General features: G+C 33.8%; 1 protein-coding gene across 1 annotated transcript; it reads right to left on the reverse strand.

Moving 5' to 3' along the window:
• Positions 1-4,355: 4,355 nt before the first annotated feature.
• LOC126726389 (vesicle-fusing ATPase-like) lies at positions 4,356-18,392 on the reverse strand. Its single transcript, XM_050431638.1, has 21 exons — positions 18,113-18,392; positions 17,716-17,811; positions 17,535-17,616; positions 17,388-17,438; positions 15,372-15,542; positions 14,404-14,558; positions 14,202-14,310; positions 12,822-12,921; positions 12,687-12,742; positions 11,975-12,040; positions 11,806-11,890; positions 11,361-11,492; positions 10,547-10,757; positions 10,113-10,244; positions 9,980-10,040; positions 9,800-9,859; positions 8,835-8,893; positions 8,631-8,718; positions 6,263-6,385; positions 5,167-5,232; positions 4,356-4,758 (listed from the first exon to the last, which is right to left on the reverse strand). Exons 1-21 carry the CDS (start codon positions 18,253-18,255, stop codon positions 4,615-4,617), a joined length of 2,190 nt encoding a protein of 729 aa, XP_050287595.1. The 5' UTR covers positions 18,256-18,392; the 3' UTR covers positions 4,356-4,614.
• Between the last annotated feature and the right edge of the window lie 1,439 nt (positions 18,393-19,831).

Raw genomic sequence — 19,831 nt, forward strand, 5'->3', positions numbered from 1 at the left:
TCAAAATTATGGGGTGTTACAGTCATCATAAGACTGAAGATCACTGAAAATGCAATTGCCATTTGATGTGATTTTGAGACCATTAAATTGCGAGAAAGCAGCAGTTAGCCAAAACATTTAATTAGACCCAATTTCTGTTGTTAAACACTGAACTTTCTTTCCTCTTTCCCTTTTGGCAGGAATTCAAATCTTCAAATTCCCATGGGGTTCTTATTAGTTGGGCAAGAGTATAAATTCTAATTCTAAATTTTAATAAATTGGTATCAAAGTTAAAGGTTTATTCTACTATGAATCCGCAATATGGAAAAAGAAAAGAAAAAAAAAAGAGGTATAATTTTGCACTTATTTTGATTTAGGCACATACAAGCTTGGCTTTAGTGGAAACCATGATTAACATGTTCAAAAAATGATTGTTTGGATTAAGGTGGAGTTGCTCCAAAAAAAAATTAGATTACCTAGTGGAATTTGAGTCAAAGCGGAGATTCACTAGAAATTGCATCAAATTCCAAAATTTTCTTGGTTTTGTGTCTTATATAATTGTGTTTTTATTTCTTATTGTGAAAAAAAAAATCCCCTTTATGTTTAGTGTAATTCACAATTCTCCCACTTATCTTTGAAACCAAGCAATTGTGCTCGTCCCTTCAAGCAGAAGCTGCTGCCCTACAGTGGGCTGTGGAGATTGCAATCCGTGAGCATTGGCACCAAGTTGTGTGAGAAGTGGCACCAAGTTGTATTTGAAGGCGACGCTAAGGCGTGCTTCGACCCCCTCTCCAATCTTGCTCTTATCCCTGACTGGACTATCGGTACTTATATTTATAACATTTGCCAAAGTTATAACTTATATTATCAAAAAAAAAAAAAGAGCAATGTTTCTCCTATGTTTTGGACATGAGCAAATACTCTCATTCCATTAATATAAAGGAACCTGTTGATTCTCGACATATATATATATATTTTTTTTTCAAAGTTTAAAATATTCAACTAAATAATGAAATTACATCTCATGGCAATGCTTCTGAAAAAATATTTCTACTCGTAATAGGCGGAGCAAAGAGAACATGATATATATATTCTATATTTCTCGCAGAGACAAAATTTCCTACAGCTCACTTTACAAAGATCAGAGTATGAGAGTAACAAAACTTGAATTCCATCAATGTTTGACCAAAATTTCCAACAATGATAATAAGATTCAAATCAACCATGTTAAACTCACAATCTTAAAGCAATTAACCCTCACGAATCAGATCTAGATTTAGACAGGAGGGGAAATCAAGTTCTTGAATAAATATCTCCTCATTGAAAATTCAAGCCTAGCGTTGTTTAATCTATGTTGTGTTTACAAGGGTTTCACCCTTGGGGGTATTTTTGGTATTTTCATATTTAGTTGAGGGTATTTTAGACTTTGCACAATGAAATATTCCAGGTTTTAGAAGATTCTATTCCGTTTAAATGTGAGTAACAAAATAAGGGTACAAGGTATTTGCTCATTTATGAAACATAGTAAAGGACATTGTTTGGTTTAAAAGATAATAAAAGGAATTGTGAACTATACAAACATAAAGGGGGGAAAGTAATCGGAAAATGCTTTTTTCCCATATTTATTTGTTAGATTTTTCATAATAATTTGCCCCAATTGATTGGGCCATTTAGGGTTCTCAGTTGCCACTAAACTCATGATACTTCATGCCAAAAACCAAGTTACTATTTAGCTGCAATTTTTTTTTTTCAAGAATGATTTCTCTCTTTTTTTGGTTACTAAAAGCCAACAGTTTTTAGTGTTTCTAATTTTTATGCATATTGGTGTGCATAACTGTGGTATTGGAACAGTGTTTGTATATATATATATATATATATATTTGATTTAATAAAACACTTTGAAACTTTGAAATGTATAATACTATAGATAAAATCTCTTTCTTAATAGTACTATAATTAAGCTGAGTGGGAGTCCAAATTCCTGAGTGGAAGCAGACAATTTGTTCCGAGGAATTAGGACTTACACGCTGAAGGAGAATACCTCCATAACCAATATTAGAGGCATTTGTCTGGACTCTATATATATGTGTGTGTGTGTGTGTGTTTTCAACTTTTTTTTAGCTATTACGAATCTTATTATGTGATTGTCATGCCATTTTATATGAAAAAATAACCATCATATTAATATTTTCTTCTTCTTCTTCGTTTTTGGGTGCCAAATTACTTTTAAACTTTTGGTAATTCTTACAGGATGCCTTTTTGTTTTGTGCTATATTATTATCCCAAGAGTTAAAATCTCCTTTCCAAGTTAAAAAACTTCAATTATATTTGAAATGCTTTATTTAAGTTACATATAATTCTTAATTAAGCCGTATATCACAAGGGCATAATAACTAGCATATATTTACAATGCATTACTTAACACAACCACTTAGGTATCTTTGTGGTTAGGCATGCGGTCTCTAGAGCATAGGCAGAAAAATCAACCCATGGCCTAATCCATCAAACTAGTGAGCTATCCATGGGTCTTAACAATTAAAGGCTAGGCCATGTATCATAAGTTTTTTGGCAACACTTATATCACCACCCCCCATTTAATACCATCAATGTGTGTAGTACAATGTATCAGATTCTCATTTCTCACAAGTCACAAAGCGTCTTCAAACTTTTTTAGACGAATTTATCCACCCAAATCACAAATCAGGTGAGATTTGTCCCAGGCAAACAGGTCAGTGACAATATTATAATTGCCCAGCACTTGGTTTGTGGATTAATTAAAAAGAAGAGTTGTACAGGTTATTTAGCGGTTAAACTAGATTTTGATTGGGACTTCATGCATGATAGAGTGTAGGAGTTTCCATCAAATACTATTACATTAATCATGAATATAATTTCTTGACTGTTTGTCTTTATTGATGGAACAAACTACATAGATAGAAAGATCACCCTTCTAAATTTAAGAAATAACTGCAATTTCTCTATTATCTTTTCCATGGACAATATTTTCTTGTTTTCTCGTGTTACTCGGTGAGACTATCACAATCTTAGCTCGCTAATACAAGGTTTTTTTGGTTTCTTAGAATAGGTCTCAGTAGTCAGTACCAAGAAGTCAAAAAGCCTTGTTTTCTTCAAACGCTATGCAAGTATAAGTTCTTATTTATTCTCTCAAAGCATGTTTACACTGTTAAAAATACACACACACACCTATATATATAATTGGCATAAACTCACTTATAATATTAGAGACAACACGCCATGTGTGATTTGACAAATTACGCCATGGGGTAAGTAACATAACCCCTTATCTTGAGAAGTGGATAATTAGTATAAAAAAAAAAACTAAGTTTTTGAGTTACATGCCACAATGAATGTCGCGTGTCAATTGCATAAAAGATTTGAAGCGACAACAATGAAATTCTTCAATGCCTAAGTAGGACAAAACTTTGGTAAAGTACTTTAGGTGATGTTCCTTAGGTTTCTCTCTTAAGATTCAACCATGTAGCTACTTAATTAAAAAATATACTTTCATCCCATGAGAAAAAAATTCACATGACAGAATCCTAAAAGGGGAACTTAAAGAACAGTACCTAAGTCTTGCTTAAGTCAGTAATATCACCAAAGGATATAGTGATTATGTAAACTATAGTTATTCTCTCGGAAAATTATTAGGTACTCCCGGAGTACCATAAATGCGTATTCCCCCTTCTCACATAAATGATGGGTCCTACTATAAATTTAATTAGTGGGGCCCACTATTTATGTGAGAGGAGGGAGTATGCATTTATGGTGTTCCGGGAGTACACAATAATTTCCCCTCATACCTCTTAGGGCTTGAAGTGCTCGCTATTTGTATTACTATTGGATATTGAATTACGCCATGATTTTAGGGAATTTAATCTCGTGTAATTCATTTCCCTCTAATTTCGAAGTTATCCTTTAGTCATTAGGGTTGATGTCGTGAAATCTAACTGTAATAGTTGGATATGAGTATCCTCCCTTATATGTGGAGATTTATTTTTGGCAAGTTTTGAATGCTTTGGTCAACCTACCACTTCATCAATCCTATCTTCCATATCATTTGGCTCGTTCAAGACCTTGCTGACTTGACACATCATAATTCCTCTCCATTAATTTTTATCTCTTTTTTTATTTTGATTTTTTTTGTCTTTTATGTAAAATAAATTTTTGAAATAATTATATTTATTATTATGTGTTAACCTTAGACTTTTATTTTAAGATATTTCACTTAATTCAAGATTCATATATTTTCTTATTATGTATTTGTAAAAAAAAAAAAAAAAAAAAAACATTAAGTGAAGGGTAATATACTTGACATTATATAATCCAAAGGACATTTTTTATAAAATTCTTGGGAATAAACCAAATGTGGGTGTTTCACATTTCCATAGATTATATTTAGTATGCCAAAAGAGAGTAGATTCCCGAGTTAAGAATACTAAAGCAGAAATTTCTCATACATTGCAGAAATTTACAAAATTCTGTTTTCAAGGCCTAAAATCTAGAGAAAACCACAACTCACAAGAAGAAAATAATACAAAATATCATCACATAGAAACAATCAGAGAGAACAATTTTCTGCTTCATAGTATCTGTACGGGACTAATTGTGAAGAATCTAGTATCGGACAATATCTTGAAGGCAATCATAAAAGTGAGAGATCTTAATCTTCTCTTTGCCAGAGTATATTGCCTCAGAATCTCCACCATGTTCACCCTGGGCTGCCATCTCAATCAACATATAGAGCTTCTTGATAGGCATCTATGAGGAGAAATTGAACAGAAGTAAGACGCAAGAAGTGAGCGATCATAATAAGAAGTTCCTTTCCATACTACTAATTTCTTTAGTAACAAACCAAGCAAAAGAAAAGACAGTTGACAATATCCAAGGTTCAGAATATTTACTGTTTGGTTAGTAGTTCTGTCATGACTTACACAAGTCAACTTCAGGTAAACAAGTACAAGCACAAATGATGGATTAAACTAGTTACTGTAAAGCTTCCAGGGAAAGTATTATGATTTCATGAGATGGGAGAATTTTCTTTTTTGTTTCTCTTAATCCATTCTTTGATTGGTAAAGGCAGAGTTTATGAGAGACGTGTGTTGTAAAAATATAAATTAAAATGACCCCCAAGGAATATTACAAAAGGCTGATCAAGTATAAGCTTACATCATTCAGGGACTCTGCAGCCATATCGATGTCTTCATTAGCAAAAACATTCAGCTGTTCTAGCACCTGAGATGAAAAAGAGTAGATTAAAATACATTGAACTTTGAAGCTAAATGTTTGTTAAAATATAAATTTCCTTTCAGCATTCATGAAATATATGTAATGAAATGAACTTGAGGGTCGTAACATTCATCCAGACTCCAAAAGACTACCAAGCAAGGAAAGAATCGAAATAATGACATCCACAAACCACTTGATCAGTCCAAACATCTGTTTAGCAGAGAAATTATCGGAATTTTTACTGGAAGTAACTCCCTAGTTTCCCAGCATTGTAAATCATGAATCAATTCTTACCAACCTCCAATTGTAAAAGCCTTACATACAGATTTCACAATTTCTGAGTCAACTTACAAACATACCCTAAACGGCAGCTTTCTTTCACTACCACAATGAAAGTGAAATAAACACAACCATTTATTAATGGACACAGACAGCCTTATCATAGTTAAACCATAAAACAACTAATCAGCATCATTTTTAGATGTATCATTAGGCATATACTCCATTTTTATTTTTGGGGTGAATCATATACTCCATTTTCCTTGCACAATGCATATGCATTTCAGCATTACTGCCGACCCCAGCCAATAATATTTCTAAAATAAAAAAAGAAAAGAAAAGAAGGCTAAATTATTCCTACTTAAAAGTTTAAAATATGATATGCAAAATTTTCAATTCCAGCCCTGCATTCATGATAATCCATGCAGCATTTCCTAAATTATATTTAATACTTCAAAACATATAGGCCGGAATATACAAAGGGTAATTTGACCATTTCAGCCTAAGAAGTGCACTATTACCACACCATCCATCCTCGTGTCCAATTTAGCAAGTGCACAACTACTAGACAAAAATCAGTAAATGTCAGGCTCTTAAAGCAATTACATAAACCACAATGACACTATTCTTTAGCTCCTTTTGTTTAATTTACTAGCATTGATGGAAATTGATGCTAACCAGAAAAACAAGAATACCACAACTACCCATATTTCTGAGACAAGAACAGAAGTACAGAACCACAACAAAAATATTTTACCTTCTTTGCATCATTTGTCTTCAATGTAGGAACATTGTAAGTGACAGAGAAATTATCACAAAAACCAATAGAATCTAAGAAGCCCACTTCACTTGTTGTCCCTATGACCATAAGTTTCTTCCCCTGATAACAAAGCACACAAAATGAACTAGTAATCAGGAAGGTCAGAAAATTACCATTCATCAAGTCAGATATCACATAACTACTAAAGGAAAACCATGTCCCAAAGATATCAGAAAATGTCACACATAAGGCTGTCGATGAATGCTCTTTGTACAGCCAGTGATGGTGACAATATGGAGCTGAATAATCCCAAACAATAGACCAGACCAACTTCCACCAGTACATCAAATAGCATTAGGATTTTATGCATACATGTAGCTCCCAAAAAAAGAGTACATAAGGGATAGAACCCGTGCTCATCCTTTCACTTGGTTATGGGGGAGGAGATCCCAGATCTTAGCTACACTTTCAAAATTTGTAATCTACAATGAATTCAGTGTTTTTTTTTCCCTCATTCATGCTGGGTACGACTCAGCAAAGTTGTATGTGTCTAAGAGGGGTTCGAAGAGTGGAGACTACATATTCAATATGGCACTGGAAAGATAGCATGACCATAGTTCAGAAAGAAAATATAACAATTTTAAAAGTGGATTTCACAATTGCTACCACTTTGAAACCATTGACATCTTTGTGAACAATTTATATCTAGTTCTATAGGTTTTGTAACTACCAACATGCATAACACATGCACTACAGTTGGTAATAGAGAGGGAATTTCCATACTGCCTAGGATCCAAATCATACATGAAACATCAACCAAAATATTTTGAACCTGAGGTGTAAAAATAATAATAATATTAACCTTCATTTCAATTTTGCATAATTTTTCTGATATGTTCTTTTCCCAAAAGGAGAGGGGGAAATAGGTGATTTGAACTAGTGACCTCTACTTTGTGAGGCATAGGTGCCCAGTAGATTAAGCTGCAATTAGAGTACAGGATTAATCACCTTACTTGCTCTTATGAGGGGAGGAGGTGTCAGTTGAGATAGAGCTCATCAGCCTCACATCTTACCAAGTTTAAATTTTTAACTTGAGATAAAGCCACCATTTTTTCATACTCCCTCCATGAGATGTTGAGTGTCTTGTTTTCCTTAACGTCCCAAAATGAGTGCACACTTACTAAAAAAAGAAATTAAAAAACAAGCATTTATACCTAAACCTTCCCATAGTACCCCTTACTAATTCAAAAAACAATCAAAACTTTTGGCATTTTGGCTAGAGTGGCATGCTCTTTCTTCCTCATTAAACATGTGACATGTCAAACTTAGACAATCAAATTGGTTTTTTGTTTTGAATTTTGATAGGTCTTAGACATTCAAATTGGTATAGAGGGAATACTAAACTTCTACTAATTCTTTCAATCTATTTAAAAAAAGAAAAAGAAAAAAGGAAAACAGTAATATCATGCAGAGAATTTCACTGACCAGAATAGAAGCATTTTAACATGTACTTATATTGCTGTCATTGTGTCGTGCTCATTGAAAAATTTTGCATAAGAAATCATATTATTTAATTATTTTGGATAGCTCGCACACTCCAGCACAGGGCATTACATGATTTTAAGATTGTGGTACAAATGACAGGTAGAGAAATATATGATGTGACCCAAAAAAGTACTGCATTTACATCACAGGGAAGGAGGGTGGTTACAAGATTGTGAATTGGTAAAAAACATCAAGGACTCAATTGGTTGGAAGTTATTTCTCCCTGTTCAAAAATTGGAGATTTTCAGTGAAAGTAGTCTTTTGGGAAGTTTATTCAAGTAGAAAAAATTTCCTAGTGAAAAGTTTTATTTCATAAGTGCTGCTAAATCAAATATTTACCTCAACAGATGGTGAATCACCCAATGCAGAACATCTTATGTCATTTATTTGCCCATCAATTTATCAATATTCACTTCTAGATTTAGTGTATCTTATCATACCTGACATATCTTGAAAAGGTGAATAGAATCCTATGAATTACACTCAATTCAGATATAAACAAAGGGTCTAGTTAATGGGTGCCCTTTGGACATTTGTTAATGGACCAATTTAGGAAAATTTTGATACCACTTTTATGGAAAATATAAAAAGTAGTCAAAAAAATTAAGTACTTTTTCTTTTCCCATTAAAAGTATCTATAAATGTTTTCTAAACCAATGCCTTTAGAGCATCCATTAACTTTTCCTATAAAAATATATATCCACCCCTTACAATTATACAATTTGAATAAAGAATTATTCTTCATGAAATTCACTGATAATAATATAATAGGAAATTGTAAGACCAGTCCAGCCAATAAAGACAAAGAACAACGAAAAACCTTTGGAGGAAGCCGCTTGAGTAGGACCAGTAGTGTCTGAGAGATTATATTTGAAAAACAAGGCCCAACGGCAACATACTCCAATAACCTGCAACAACAATTACAGTAAAATCATCTAAGGCACTTCTTCATTATCATTAATAGATGAAAAACGTGCTGGAGAAAAGCAGTACAGCTTCATTCAATTCACATCAGTAGATTTACCTTTCAATGTCATCAAGAACGATGATGCTCAGCGGTGACTTGTATGCATCCTCAAATACCTGTTAAAGAATATCATTATAAATAAGGCTTCAAAATTTCCTCCCAATCACATAAACTAAAGAAAAACATTAAAAAGTATATATCTTTCTAGTGTAAATAGACAATAAATAATTGATAACTCTGCAAGTGCAGCATAAACTTGTCTTAGATACATCAAATCTCAATTTAGACTAGGAACTGGTTCTATCACATAAAGGAGGGAAAAAAATCTTTTAAAATGCAACCAAGAATGGTCAAAGTCTTAGGACCTGTTTGGTAAGTGAAATCAGTTTTCAGTTTTCAAAAGGTTTTGCAAAATTGTGTTTCAATACATGCTTTCTCAACCAAAACAAAACTTGGTCTGTTTGGCATGAGATTTTCACTCAAAAACTGGTATTAATACTCATCTAATAAAAATTTATCACAAACCAGCCTCAGTTCTAAACTGAGATCCGACGCAAACACACAGAGGGAGGAACAAGAGAAAAACAGAGAGAGGGAGGAGCAAGAGAGACAAACAGAGAGAGGCAGGGGTCAGATTTGGATACCCAGATCCGACGCCACAGCAACACTTGGGATGGTGCTCCACCGCCATCACTGAGAGTTCTATGGTGTGTGTGTGTGTGTGAGAGAGACAGAGAGACAGAGAGACAGAGACAGACAGAAACAGAGGAGAGAGAAATCGGGTTGAGAGGGAGAGAGAAAGAGAGGAATACGTAAGAACAAAATTTATTATCTTAATAATAACTTTGAAAACTGTTGCTCAAAACTAAAAACTGCTCGAGGTGTTCTCAAAATTCAGCACTTGAATCCTCTAAAGTGAAGTCAGATTAAAAACTCCTTGCAAAATATTGTTACCAAACAATTAAATACTAGAAACTATAATTTAAAAACTGCTTCCAAACGGGCCTTTGCATTTGACAAACCTTGACAATCTGTGCACACTTAGTGCTTTCGTGAAGACCAATCATTGATTCTGCTGAGACCTACCCAAAAAATGGCAAAATTTAGAAATAGGTATAAATGGAAGGGACAGTAGAAGAGACGGAAAAAATTCCTTGAAAGTAACAAGATAGAATATCCAAAATATAGGGCAGGGAGCTTACTATCTTGACATATGGAAAATCACTGTCAATGCCAACAGTAGCTGCTAGTGCGGTTTTACCACTGTCAAAAAAGGGTAAGATTCAAAAAAGATGCAATTAACAAAGTCAATTAAAATAGAGAAACCATGCATACCTGCCACTTGGGCCTTCCAGAAGACAAGTAACAAGCGGACTTCCTTTACTCACTTTAACTTGCTCCACAAGTAGCATAGCTCTTTGGTAAATGTGCTTATTTCGATCACCACAGTCCACCATGCCATTCAGTCTACAAATCACGTTAGTAAATAGAATCAAGCTTCCAGCAGAAACAGAGTACCATTTGTTACCCAATTTTTTGGACAGCCAACAATATCATTATCCCAAATTTCTCACATGGTAAACAAATTAGTCATATATGCCATGCAATGCAACATAAACTATTCCACAACAAAGGGATTTAAGTCAAAATTATTAAAATCTCAAAAGGAAGACTTATCTCGAGCATGACAATGTGATGTGAGTTAAAAATAAAATAAATAAATAAAAATCTGAAAGCTAAAAGCATTTTCAAATTGGTCAAAACTATACCTGCACCGCTCAAGGTCATCAGTGGAGGCTCCAAATGCAGGAATTATTTCGTGGAGTGCATTCAAAAAATCATCCATGGTAACTTTTATACTCTCTTCATCCACTGGCTTGGTGAGATCATCAAGACTTAGTTGTCTATTCAAAGCATAAGATACTGCACTTTTTACAACACCTTCAAGTTCGGCACCACTATAGTTTTTCGTACGAGCAGCTGCACTCACAAAAATAGATAACTGAATCAACCAAGACCTTCATCTATCATTCCTAGAGTCCAAAACATTGCAACAATTTAAACATTCAACACATGGTCAAAAGTATTTGTATAATAAAGTAAGAAACAATTTAAGAATCACTGCAACTTTTTCAAAGAGATCAATTTTGGACACATTAAACAGCACCCCCACCCCCCAAAAAAAAAATAATAATAAAAAATATCATATCCTTAAGTTTCACCACTAACAGTTGGTTGTAACATAGAAAATCATTAAGGGTGTGGTTTTTTGGGGCTAGGTGTAAGGGAGATATTAGATTAAATTGAATTATAAATCATTTGGTACTTTAATTTTCTAAGATCCATACAACTGCAATACCTTTTCATGAGTTTGACTATCAAAGCCAGCCTAAAGAATGTTTAGTATAGATTATGTTCTCAATATATTATAAATTTATATATATATATAGACACACACAACTCCAATCAAAACCTGGCGGCAAATATAATTTAGATATAATCATGTCCCCATTTAACAGTCACTTTAGCCATATAATAGATGAATAAGTAGATATCATAAGCATATCTCACTAATGGACATACCAAGCTCTTGAAGGTTCACATCAGGAGCAAGAAAAGAGCTCTCTTTCATCTTGTTTGTATGAATTTGAAGAATCTGTAAGCGACCATTCTCATCAGGAAGGCTTATCTCAATTTGAACCTCCAAGCGTCCTGGTCTATAAATCAAGAATAAACAAATTTAAATGAATTTTATTGGTAATTGCACATGCACTCAACAGGTTTGGAACCCATGATCTCACCCTCCACCTCGCGTTTTACAAGGAAGTGCAGTTTGAACTAGGGCTCATTGGCAGGAATAAATAAATAAAATTTATTGGACTTTGATTTAGAGTCCAATGTTGACTAGTAGTTGCTACAACCTATGTACATCAATGTTAACTAGGAGTTGCTATCCATGCTTTTCATGACATAAAAAAATTTAAGGTTGCATGGACAGTTACGCAACACAGAAGAGGGAGAGAAACAGGCCTTAAAAGGGCTTCATCAAGTAAATCTTTTCTGTTGGTCATTCCAATAAGCAAGACATTATTTAAAGACTCCACACCATCAATCTGAAAAGTAAATGGTCTTTTAGTTATTAGCAGAGAAACACTCTGATTTGCAAGATTGTAAAAGCAATTGAACCTCTAACTAACCTTTGTAAGAAGCTGGTTCACAATACTGTCATGAACTCCTGTACTATCTCTAGTTGAACCTCTTGACTGCAAATGCAAAATGAGAACATGCATTGAGCTCTTTCCATTTGCTAAAAAACTTGGATTACATAACCAGACAACCTTAAATCTAAAAATTGACATTGTTTCTTTGACATATTAAACAATGCAGACCTCAGGTGGAAATCTAACCATGTAGGTGTTACCAATGTGTTCTTGTGCTGTCGCTTTTAAAATCATACTAATAATAGCATGTTCACTTAGAGGTCAAGAAGGGAACTAGGATTCAAGTTAATATATACATACACATATATAAATATATTTTATGTCCAAAGGCCTACTCATCTACAACTCTTAGCACTATGTCACTTAGGATGATTCTTTGACTCAGGGTCCCAATTCTTGGAATGGTCATTATTGTTCATTAAGGCAACATAAAGAGTTATGAAACTATACAAAGCATTTCTAACCGCATAAGGAAGTTAATCTATAGATTCCACACACCTTAGATATTCAAATAAATGACACTCCAGGACATTCAAGAACAATAGATTCAGTCAGAGGTAAATACTAACTATACATACATGCATATATATATATATATATATATATCAAAAGTAACAAATTGATGTCGCAATCAATCTACTGGCAGGGGGGAAAAAAAACGTTAACAAATATTTGAAGAATCATGTACCTTACAAATAGCATCAATTTCATCAAAAATTATGACATGCAGATCACTTTGGTCCCCTGAAAAGGAAAAGAACATGATGGCATTAGTGATCACCAAAAGACCAACCTAGGAAAACACCTGCTATATCTCCCTTACCTCGAGCTCTTTGATCATTCTCAGCATCAGCAAATAGATCCCTAACATTCTTTTCAGTTTCACCAACATATTTGTTCAAAACTTCAGGGCCGTTAACAATCTATAACAATTTGTCACAAAAAGGGTAAAAAATAAAAAAGATGGTCCATCAACTGCAAGAATAGATTTTCACCATCTTATAGAATGTGAAGCATAGAATACTTCTAATTTATTTGTTTTTATAAGTAATAGAAATTTTATTGATAAAAAATTACTTCATCTTCACAATGATGAACATTAAGTAATTAAAACAGCATAGAATACTAATAATAATTTGTTGCTATGATAGAAAGAATTCAGACGTGTTTAGTTAGCTTTGGAACCCGAAAACAATGTTCCAGCATCAAAATGAAAAGTATGCACTAGCAAGTGAGCATATGCTCAAATGAAAATTGAACACGCCAAAAGACCCAGTGACTATTGATATTTAAACCATGACATAACCGAAAGTGGATGGGTGATGTGCACTAGGTTTTATGTTGCAAGGAAATAAAATAGAGATGACGCTGCCTGCCTTCTCATATAAGATATATCTTCATGAGATCTTGTGTCAATCATGTGCCTGAGAAGCATTTCTGCTTGACAAATTAAAGAAAAAGAGTGCGATTCATCGTGGTCATCATTTCCGGATAAATTTGTATGTCTATGGAATAAAGTTCAATGTCAGTCAAATAGTAAGTGAACTCATGGTCTATGCTCAAACAAGACTAGAAATAATCTTAAACATTTGATATTTGTTTTTTGAATTACTAAACCAATTCAACTGCAACACTACCAACCTAGAGATAGTTAAAAAGCTTCATTCTACTCAATTTTGTGCATTAGATGCTTGTTTTGAAACTTCATACACCAGTTTTAAAAGATGAACTCAAAGTCTTTAGGTCAATGAAATTATGGAATTACAATAAACAAAATGTACAGAACAAATCAATTCTTTGCTCATTGCAAAGTAAAAATGACAACGCTAAATTTTTTAATAAGATTAGCAGGCCATGTAAATAAGAATACAAACTTATGAGCCTTGAGAAAACACTAGTTATAATTTCATCAAGGTCTAAAAACATTATCAAAATCATTTGTCTTTATACTGAATATTACTAACAAGAAATATTTATTAAAACTTTCTTTGGTTCTTACTTATAAAAAAATAAAAAACCTTTCAATGGCTCAACTCTCCCTCTCATTTATGGGGACGGGGGGAAGGTAAACAAAAAAATAAAAAAATAAAAACTCTTAATTCTGAAGATGGAAAATGATAAGGTGTTAGCCTCATAAAGCTATAAGTTTTATCATTTGGTGAAAGACTGAAAAATATATAAATAAAATAAACCATATACAAACCTTTGGTTCCCTTCCATTCAACATTTTTCCAATTTGACGAGCCATAAGTGTTTTGCCAGTACCAGGAGGCCCATAAAGCAGCATACCCTTCACATGCTTAATCCCCAATCTAGAAGACGAAGAAATTTCCAGGTAAGAGCATGTTATGGAAATAAAACAGACTAGAAGAATTAATGCATAAATGACAAATTGAAAATATTACTTATTTGTCACATGGGGAGGGAAAACACGCGAAGCAAAGGCTCTTCGAAATATATCTGCAAACTCTGCACTTAGGCCACCTATACCAAGTGATTGAAGATTAAACTCCTTCTGCCTGAAGATGTTGCTACTGGCTGCCTCACGCTGATTGACTATCTGTAAGTCAAAATAGAAGTTACTGGATTTAATGTTTGACATCAAGTTGATCAGCCTATAATTACTCTGAGCAACTGTGATCTGTATAAATGCTTATTAGGCTACACTGACTGATCATGTTCTGTTCAACAGAGGAAGAGGTAAATAATTAAGGGGAGATGCGAGTGTAAAAGAGATTTTGACTGATTTGACATGGCAGCACCTTCTCCAGCATGCATTAAGCATAAAAGAAATATCAGGTACAGAATCCACCAATCTAATAGCATTGATTTGTTAATTATGCAAACAAACAAATGATGGAAGAATTTTTCATGAACATCAAACAAAATACCTGAAGTTAGTTTTGTCAATGGTATTATGTATATAGAAAGTTTTTCGTATTATTATATTAAACTCTATGATAGCAAACCATTTTTTTATATAATGTAGGGAATTTTTCTAAAAAAGAGCCCTTTGGATTTGCCTCTAGGTAGCAAAACCTAAAGAGCAAATGACCCACCTGCCAGAACTAGTTGCCAGGTAATCCAAGGGAGTTCACCACTTACAGGCAAAGCATTTTATGCTCATGCCCAAGAGCTAGGATAGCAAACTTATCACCAATTCAATATAATTAAACCTAACCAGTATAGGATAGCGAAGTGGAACAAGTGGAGAAAGAAGCCAATGGGAACTAGCTCAAATGCATCTCCTCCTAGAGGTAATGAGTTCAAGACCCACTAGTGCATGTGTATTTACCAATAAGAAAAAATTCATAACAAGAACAAAATATGTGTGCGTATAAAGACTAGTACACAATCAAATACAGAAATATACCTTTATTCCACTCGCATTTGATGTTTCAAAGACAATGTATGTATCACTTGATATCTTCCCTCTTTCAATAGTACTAGATTTTTCTTGCCCCTCTACGGCAGCTTGATTGACTGTGAAAACATAGTTATTTCCATGATACTCAAATGACACTCTTTGCCCTGCTGTCATTACCTGCGTACAACAAGAACAATAATCCACAGCTTGAAGTGATATCATCCAAAAATATTTAGGAAGAAAATAAGGCGGGCAAAACCTATAAATACACTGGGAACATTAATACACGTCTCATATGTTTACTGTTAGGGAAAAAAAGGTGGGGCAAGAAGCATACTAGGACGTAGCTGGTTATTTTAAAAAATTTATTAATTATATAATATATTATATATATATATATATATATATTAAATTAGTATTAGTAGGAGGAATCGAGAAAGTGCTGCTCTACAGTTAGTTTTTTTTTAAATTATTAAATATATAATATATATTTAAATATATATATAAGTGCCTACAGCTGGTTTAAAAAAATTATTAAATATATAATATATTTTAAATATATACTAGATATGGGTCGGGTCGGGTTTGGCAGATTTGTAATTTTATAACCCAAACCCAACCCGACCCGCTATAAAAAAAAATTTTGTAACCCAACCCAACCCACCAAGCTCTAAAAACCGACCCAACCCGACAGGTTGGGTTAGGTCGAGCTTGGCGAGTCAGGTCGGGTTTTCTGTACCCCCTGCCCCCAAGTACCTAAAAAGTCCCATTTATTTCAAAATCCTCAATCAATTACAGCCAACACGCGCAGCCAAGTAAGCATCTCCAGTAGTTTTTCCAAATTTTTGTACTGTTTGGAGAATGAACAGTGACATTTAGTTTTTACCTACTCACTTTTTCAAATACACTTTCAACAGATTCTCTATCTCATTTAAATATTATTTCTTCATTTATTGTTTATTCTTTTTTTAATCATTATTTATTCTTTTTTTTAAAACTATATTTTTCAATGAGAAGTGTTATGTTCACAACATTTTACGCAATATTTTTACAACAAAATTTATGTGTAAAGTTGTTAATAGTTCTAATTTGAACCTACCATTGAAATTATTTTTTTACTCGCCAATATTAACTAATAACAATCTATTACTTAAAATTTATTGTGAAAATATTATGATAGTATTTTTCAATTAGGATTTTTTATTTTTTATATTATTTTTCTTCCTTTCATTTCATTTTCATCCACGTTTCATTTCTTTTTTTCTTTTTTCTTTTTCTTGTTTTTCTCCTCCACACAAGACAGACAGCCCCCCTTTCTTTTTATTTTCTTTTTCACATCAAGAACATTCCGCGCTTCACATAAGAGAGAGAGAGATCGGCTTAGGCCTCCACCGCATGCATCTCCGCCGCTGCTCCAGCATCTCCACCGCTGCTCGTCGTCCTCCCCACCGATCGACTTGGGTCAGATCGGCTTGTTCTTTTTCCTTTTCTTTTTTTTTCTTTTTTTCATATTTGCTTGTTCTAATTCAACTTTATTTTATGAATTGGATTTTGTTTTGAGTTTTGTGTTTGGATTATGTGAGAAATGGGGTCAGATCGGCCTTTTTTTTTTTTTTTTTTTTTTTTTTGCTTGTTCTGATTCAACTTTATTTTAAGAATTAGATTTTGTTTTGAGTTTTGTGTTTGGATTATGTGAGAACGGAGAGAATGAGAGGAAAAAAATAAATCCGGAGGAGAGAGAAAGAATTGATATAATAGTAGTTGGGATAATTTTTTAAGAAAAAAAAATAATTTGAAGGTGTTACAGTGTTCTCTAAATTTAGAGAACTACTGTAGCAACTTCAAAAAAATTTTGAAAAACCTGCACGTAAAAAAATTTGGAAAACCTGCACGTTTGGAGAAGCTGTTGGAGCGTGAACAATAATATTTGGTGGTCCAAAAATAACTTTACAGTGGCTGTTGGAGATGCTCTAAAACTAACAAACACAAAATGGAATAGTAAGTCATAAACAAATAAACTACCTGGTTCATAAATCTCTTTTTAAGCTGGCCAGCAAGCAAAACAGCATCAACCTACAAAAAAAAAAAGAGAACACCAATTTTTCAAGCATAAAATAAAACCCTCCATGAAGTTAAAACTAAGATTATTGACTGAAAGTCAATAATAACCTGTTCACTTTTAGTCCCCTTTTTCACAAACTCCAACTCAAGTGTAAGCAATGCCAGGTCGAACTTCTCCGGCGGAATTAATCTAAAACAAATTACAAACAACACACAACAATTAGAAACAATACGAAGAAAAAAAAAGACGGCGGTGGTGGTGGTGGTATCGAATCGAATGAGCTCTGACCTGTTAACCGATATGGTATCACCAGATGAAACCCTGGCATGCCGACGCTGAATCGCATTTAGAGCTATGTGGCCATTCCGTACGCTCTCATGAGCAGTATCATCATCAACTCTTAGTTAAGGCCACCAAAACAAGAATAATCAAAAAAAGCCATCAATCTTAACAAAAATTACACGCAAATCTTAGTTATGCATGAAATCAACAAATTTCAGAGCAAGTTCTAAAAGCGACTTTTCGGATTTCCATCTAAGCAAATAAGATATGGCAAATCTTAGCTTGTGCAAGAAGTTCTACTGTAAAGGATCAGAATCAAGGTTGATCAGAATTGGAAATGTGCATGATGACACAAAATTTCAGAGCGAAATAAGGAGCAGTAAGAAATGAGAGAAAAGGATATGAGAGAGAAAGAACAAAGGAATCGGCAATGGAGGCGAGGTAGAGCTTGGTGCCGGGGACGGCGAAGCCATGAAGATCGGCGTGCGAGCAGTAAGCGAGGTTCGTGAGGGCGAGGTCCGCCGCCGGAGTGTTCGTCACGATCATGCTTGTCGACGTCGGTGAAACACGGTTTTTATTCGGGAAGGGTCCGTGGAGTTGGGGTTCGGATGGAATGAAATGGGTTTGGTTGCTTAACTTTTTTTTTGATGAACAAGAATTTTTATTCACAAAACAAAGACAGAAAATACAATTAGAAAACAAGAGACACCTTTAAATGTTTGGTTGCTTAACTGTGAAGGAAAATGGAGACACTTTTAAATGTTTCTTCGCGGAAGTTTAATAAAGCCACACGAGATACGTTAGTGACTTTATTGACTTTTTTTTTTTTTTGAGACCAGACTTTATTGACTTAACCATTATGCATTTCAAATCTCTTTTTCGTTTTCTTAATTTAAACAATACGTCATGTTAAAGTTTTTTGACCTATTTTGACACGAATTAATTTACATTAAACACTAACCTACAATTGATTATGTCATGCTCGTGAGTCATGTCAAATAATGAAAATCCTTATATTAAACGACATATACATGTGTTGCACTTACACCTTTATCCTTTTTCTTTTTTGAGAAGGACTTGCTCTCTTCTTGATCATGCCACCATTAATTTTAAAGAGGTAAAAGCAACCCGAACCCACTCAATAAATTGAAACCTAAACCCACCAAATTATTTTTTGGTAAAACTTAGGTATAATACCTTAGGTGCCCTTTTAAAATTTAGCTACTCCTTAACATTTTCACTAAACAGCATTAAACACCTTATGTTTCCTGTTAGAAAACCCATCTAAAGTCGGAAAAAAAACCTCGTCAATCACCCATTTGGAACTGATCTGCATAAAACCCAAACATAGACCCATTGAATTATTAAAGGTTTAGTATATAAAAGATATATAAAAGGGAGAGGGGTAAATTAGAGGATCTAATAGGGTTTTAGAGAGAGAGAGAGAGAGAGAAAAGTGGAGATAGATCGAGATGAGAGAACCACCACCTAGGTGGCAGTGATGGGAGGCAGAGGCAGTGAAAATGATCTTGATTTAGGGCTAGGCTTAGAGAGAGGTTAGAGAAAGATAGGGAGGGAAAGAGTGATGAGGGTTCGAGTTGAAGATAACTACCGCTGCTAGTGAATGGTAGTAGGCGGAGAGAAAAGCTTGAGAAGCTGACCATGGTGGATCGGCTGTATTTCCAAGAGTGAAAGGGCTGAAAGAGCTTAGACACTTTGTATCTTTGTGATTTCAAGGGAAGTGATAGAGTTCACAAGGGAATAGAATAAGTTTTTATTTTAACGTCATTTAGATGTGTTTGTTAAATAGCCACGTGGTTTATTTTTAAAAGGGGAACCTAAGGTACAACACCTTACCTAAGATAATATATCTAAGTTTTGTCTATTACCAAGAAATGCTATGTCCACAACATTTTTACAATATTTTCACAACAAATCTTAAGTAGTAGATTGTTATTGGCTATTACGGGTGGGTAAAAAAACAATTTAAGCTGTGGATTCAAATTAGAACCAATAATAAATCTTACGTCGTGGATTCAATTAAGTAATTACCCAATTAGATAAGTACTAATTGAGCCTTAACTGGATTACTAAAAGTACCTAACAAATCAATCATCAATCT

The sequence above is a fragment of the Quercus robur genome, chromosome 5, assembly GCF_932294415.1.
Source record: "Quercus robur chromosome 5, dhQueRobu3.1, whole genome shotgun sequence".
NCBI classification, from domain to species: domain Eukaryota; kingdom Viridiplantae; phylum Streptophyta; class Magnoliopsida; order Fagales; family Fagaceae; genus Quercus; species Quercus robur.

Coding starts and splice junctions, on each gene's coding strand:
- LOC126726389 (XM_050431638.1), bottom strand. CDS start 18,255: ATGATCGTGACGAACACTCCGGCGGCGGACCTCGCCCTCACGAACCTC. Junction 11,493..11,805: donor TGATGAAGCCCTTTTAAGGC/CTGTTTCTCTCC, acceptor TGATTTATAGAC/CAGGACGCTTGGAGGTTCAA. Junction 6,386..8,630: donor TCAAGCGGCTTCCTCCAAAG/GTTTTTCGTTGT, acceptor CTTTGTTATCAG/GGGAAGAAACTTATGGTCAT.